Source organism: Sinocyclocheilus rhinocerous, unplaced genomic scaffold (assembly GCF_001515625.1).
Source record: "Sinocyclocheilus rhinocerous isolate Xijiao unplaced genomic scaffold, SAMN03320098_v1.1 scaffold2135, whole genome shotgun sequence".
NCBI lineage: Eukaryota > Metazoa > Chordata > Actinopteri > Cypriniformes > Cyprinidae > Sinocyclocheilus > Sinocyclocheilus rhinocerous.
The window spans coordinates 57,181-62,876 of NW_015653505.1; the positions used below are offsets into that span (position 1 = coordinate 57,181).

Sequence of the window (5,696 nt, forward strand, 5' to 3'; positions counted from 1 at the left end):
AGGCACTAAAACAGTCCAGTACATTCAGGGCCCTGCACAGACCTTTTGAGGGGCATGTGCTGAAACTGAAAACACAAGAGGCAGGATTTATCGCATGAACCAATCACAGCCGAACATAACCAGTCATATCCAATCATATCGTGATGGAGGCATTGCCTCCTCTCACGTGATTTCCCCCCATTCATTCTCTATTACCCCGCCACTTGCACGCTTTAGTTGGTCTGTTAAAACTCAATGGAATAAAATTAAGTTTGAATAAAAATATTTTTTTAGCTATGTGATATATATAATGTATATATTGAAATAATGAAGATTTCTGTGCCACCCCAGACTGGTTGCTGGCCCCTCCCTAGCCACCCCTATGAAAACATCCTGGCTCCGCCATAGCGCGGCTGGCAGATCAGTGTGCTACTTTTCTCTCCAATTTGGTAGAATGTTAAATGAAATGTGGAGGGTGTTGCCTGTGATAAGATGATTGACAGGTCAGTTTACAGTGACAGGGTGTGTGTAACAGGTGCAACAGAGCGTCCGTTAAAGACACAATTGTATGACGTGATAGGATGTCCCAAAACTTGCCTGCTCTTCTACTACACACTTCAAATGTATGTACTTTTTCTTCACCGAAGGAGTACATATTTTAAGGGTGTAGTATAAGTAGGCACATTGCGCAGCAAGATATTTAAATCCACTGCGGAAAGAAGGAGTTCTGCACAAAAGAGGGTTTTTAGAGACACTCCGTTGTTGTTTCTCATGCATTTACACACTCGTGCAATCGAACTGTTGTATAAACGCAATATAACACTTGTAGCCATGCTATATGGCTGTATATCGGCATGCTGTGATTACCTACGGCATTCTACTGCTTGTGTGATATTGCTCATTTATAAAATGGACATTATATATGAAATATAGGCAACAGGTTTAGGGTTACTCGCATGTAATTATGCCTAATTTATTATTATAATAGTAAGTACATATAATATGTGTGTAACAAGGACACCTTAAAATAAAGTGTTACTGAAAAATATATATTTTAAAACAAGGAAGGAGCATAATTTGTCAAGAATAAGAACAGTTTGAAATTGTGATTCATTTTTTTAAGACTGAAAGAAGGGTTCATTCCTTTTATTGTGAATGTAAATAGTCATATGTGTCTTAAAGCAACGTAGACTTTGAGCACCATGTTTGGTAGTGCATAATTAGAACTCTTTACATGCTCTTCATGTGTCATTAATGTGCTGTCTATTTGTACACTTAAACCCCATTAGTATATTTGTTTTTACAGAAATTAAACAGTCCCATCTGGTTATTCCTGTTCAATTTATCTCGCATGCATTTCATATTCATTATATGAAAATCTTCCATAGTTTGTTTGGGGCTGGTCAGTAAAATCTGTACAATAATATGACTAGCAGTTATCAGGCCTGTTGGTCCTGTTTTTTTAATGTTAGCAGTATGGTAGCAAATTACAGATAGTATTGAGTATGTTTACATATAAAATAAAATAAAACGGACTCCTAAAACAACCAGCTTATAATGAAAATATAAAGCATGTTTGAAAACAATAGTTCACCCTAAAATTCTTCTTTCATTTACTCACCCTCATGTCGTTTCCAACCTGTATGACCTTCTGTTTTCTGTGGAACACAAAATAACTTGTTTTGATGAATATCAGGTTGCGTGAATCCAATATAATGGAATTATGGAATGGAAAAATAATGACTCAAATGAATTTTTAATACAGCACCAAAGAGTGTAAGCAAAAGCGACCATGTGGCGAAACAGAGAAACAAATATGTAAAAAAAAAAAATGTTGATTAATTTGGGTTGGGACTACATGAATCATTTTGTTACATTAACTGAAACGGCATGGGTGGATTCTGCACTGCTACGACAACATCAATATAAAAAAAATAATTGTACATTGCGAACATACTGTACATTCAATTTATCAACTGTTTGGGGTACTGGCTCAGACAGAGCCAAAAACTACCAGAAATACTGGTTTCACAACATTGTTTCAGCTTTTGCACCTCCACCTGTCCACTTTTTACGTGAACAAAAGTTAAAGTATACAAAGGAACTGGTAATGAATAAAACTCCAGACATCAGTGTAAACAAACCAAACAGAAATATGACAGATTCCCTGGAGATGAGCAAGCATCATTGTTTAAGTACATTTTCATCAAGGAAACATTATTCCATTCAGTACATTGACCTTCAAGGTTTAAGTTTTTCACCCCATTTCCTGTAAGAATCAAATTCATTCTGACAATAAAAGGGCTCCTGGAAAATGTGTAGCTATTATGTTACTCACAGCAACAAAACAAACCCCACATAATGAGGACAATACCTTAGAGAGGATGTTCCCATAGGTTCCTGGTGTGTGTAGTTTTAAGCTATCTATCTATCTATCTATCTATCTATCTATGATATATACAAAATGAGTATCATTAAAGAAGGATACGTTTCAGTTGTGGGTTTGTTCACCTGTACATCACAGGTGCAAAAAACAACAAAAAAAAACCTTCCCAGCTCCACCCCTCCACCCCACCTGTTGCTAGGTATGAGAGACGGGTATTTCAGCAGGGAATATATGAAGCAGTAAGATCATAGGCGAACTCCCCAGAATGGCTACTAAAAACATTTGGCAAAGGTAAGCAATTTCGTCTTTTATTCTTTTTTTTTTGCTTCATGTTATTTACGTACAACATCTTATTACAATCTTAGTAACTTGATGTGCTTTGAAATTAAACTGAAATCAAATTAGGACAATTAGCTGTGCTAATACTAAACATATCTGCATTGATTAGAAGGTGATCGGATGTAAAAAAATATATTTCACTTTGTTTTGTTCAGTGTCTTTCAATTTGTGATAGAAAAGGGAAACTGAAAGTCAAATGTAAGATGATACAGAGGAAGAAGAAATGTATTATTAAAGCAGGGAACAAAGTAACACGTTGGGACTTGAGACTTCATAACAAAACTGGCAGTCCTGGCAGTCAAATTATAATTAATTTTACATTTAAAAATTACAATAATTATTTTTGTAAAATTCAGAAACGTACATAGAACAGTGTATGTTGTAAGTTGCAGGTTTTATCTTTGTAAGAATTGCATTTTAATTGTATCTTAAATATATGCCAAGTTGACTGGTTTTCCAGGAAATTAAATGCCAATGCAAATCACCTGCAAGCGTAGACTAGATAACATCTTGATTCAAGTTACCTTGTTAAACACTGTTCCTCTGGAACACCCTTACATAAAAATAGCACTTACAGCGTTCGAAATGCCTTGCTGTCAAAATATGTACTGCATTTGATGAAGAACTTGTTTCTCGACCGTAATTCATGTATGTAATGTAATTCATAAATGTCATTTTGATCCACCTATAGCCAAACACTTTCTCCCACTGTTTTAGAATATGACGACTAGCCTAGCGTCAACTAATAGCCTAACATGTTTATCAGATGCCTACTTCAGAATGGTGGCAAAACAGAAGGCCATATGGGAATTTGTAGAATAAAATATACAAAAAAAATGACTCTTATCATCAGGTTTCTTTTATGAAACTTTTAAAATAGATACATTTGCGTTTTCTCGCCTTTCTGTCCTCCAGTCCGCGATTTAGCCCGATTTAGCGATTAATCACACTGACGAATACTTCAATGATTCAACTCACTGAATCAGTCAAAGCGCATACATCTGATTTACTGAACTGAGCTACAAGCCATCTTTAACTGATGTCTATGTAAAAAATTAAGCACATGTAGGCCTACCTAAAGTTCATGAAACCTAAAAAGATTAGGGTTAAGGATTTGAGTTCGTAATGAATTACAGGCCTATTTAAAAACACATTTCAGCTGTGGTTTCACTGTGAAATGCATTTTTGATCCGTTTCTCTTTTTTCCCTCTGCAGTTTGGCTCAGGATAGTGGTCCATTTATGCGTCACATTAAAAAGACATTTATTCTGCTGCTCACATTAGCATTTTTATTGTCTGCTGTTGCTTATGTCTCTGATTTGTCTTTTGAAACAATTGCATTCTCTCAAACCTGGATGAATAAAATCGTGGATTGGAGTCATTTTAAGGTAATTAACAGCACTTTGGCTGATCGTACTCAAAAGGATTTATTAGCACCTTTGCCCAATCAACAAATCCAACCAAGGGGTACAACTGTTGAACAAACCACAGACATTCCTATCTATCATCATGTGGCTCATCCACGCAACTATCATTTCACTCTGGATGAACCTGATAAATGCAAGCAGGATCCGTTCCTGGTCTTGATGGTCCCTGTGGCCCCCCATCAGCTGGAGGCTCGTAACGCCATCCGCAGCACATGGGGGAATGAGAGCTCAGTGCAGGGAAAAGCAGTGCTGACTCTGTTCTTGGTGGGTTTGACTGGAGGAGCCGAAGCTCAACAGCAGCTGGAGGAAGAGAGTCGACAACACAGAGATTTACTGCAGAGCAATTTTGTGGACTCCTACTGCAATCTGACCATAAAGACCATGGTGATCATGGACTGGTTGGCCACTCGTTGTTCTCAAGCAGCTTATGCTATGAAGGTTGATTCTGACATGTACATAAACCTGGAGAACATGATGAGCCTCTTATTGTCACCCAACACACCCAGACAGAACTACGTCACAGGGTATTTGATGTGGGACCGGCCTGTTATCAGAGACAAAAACTCTAAATGGTACGTGGCAGAGGAATTGTACCCTGAACCGAAATACCCCACGTACCTGCTGGGAATGGGATATGTTTTCTCCAATGACCTTTCAGAAAAAATAGTTGAGGCTTCCAAGGAAGTAAAAGCATTTAACATAGAAGACGCATATGTGGGTGCTTGTCTGAGACAGTTGGGCGTTGCACCTTCATCTCCCCCAGACCCTTCACAGTTTAGAGCCTATCTGGGACAATATAATCGAGAAGATTTTCTCAGAGTTATTACGACAATCCTGGGATCCCCACAGCAGCTAATAGACATTTGGAAGGACGTAAAGAGGCCCACATAAAAGTACTGCAGCACAAACAAACAAAAAAAAAGAGAAACACATTTCTGTTTTAAAAGAGAAGTCTATTTAAGGCCTCAGTCAATGAACATTTTTTAAATGTCTGAAAGCTGAGACTGGGACTATGACATACACATGTGGACATGCTGACTCTATTTCGATGGGGCCAGGGGATCGTTTGAGGAGCTGCTCACGCAAAATGCACTCCTGCGGAAGAACGTCTCGAGACACGTTTTTAAAGTTGAACTTCTTTAAAGTTTAACACAGCACTCTGCCTGAGGCGCAAATGTCAAAGAAATCAGCAATGTTTGTTTACATAGAAAAATAAAAGCAGAACAGTGGAACAAAAATGGTTGTGCAATATTACAATAACCTTTCATAGGCAGAACTGATACTTTCATAGGCTCTATTACAACTTTTAATTTTAAATTTGTAGTTTTATGGAATTAACACAAAAGTATATACTGTATGTATACATACACAAACATAAATTCCATATAATAAAATTTTTAACTGAAAGGTTGAACTGTGTTTGCAAAGCAAAGGTATTTTTCCATAAATCTCTGTTGGGGCAGGTTGTCAACTGGTGTCATATTTACCTTGTAAATTGAAACTGTAAACTAATTAATTTACCATTTCTGTTGGTCAGAACAAGGGTTTGATTTATATGCATTATGT

The 5,696-nt window shown here is 37.2% G+C and overlaps 1 protein-coding gene across 1 annotated transcript; it reads left to right on the forward strand.

Annotated features, from left to right (window-relative positions):
• Nucleotides 1-2,630: 2,630 nt before the first annotated feature.
• LOC107716435 (beta-1,3-galactosyltransferase 1-like) lies at nt 2,631-5,417 on the forward strand. Its single transcript, XM_016522885.1, has 2 exons — nt 2,631-2,656; nt 3,920-5,417. Exons 1-2 carry the CDS (start codon nt 2,631-2,633, stop codon nt 5,019-5,021), a joined length of 1,128 nt encoding a protein of 375 aa, XP_016378371.1. The 3' UTR covers nt 5,022-5,417.
• Nucleotides 5,418-5,696: the final 279 nt, after the last annotated feature.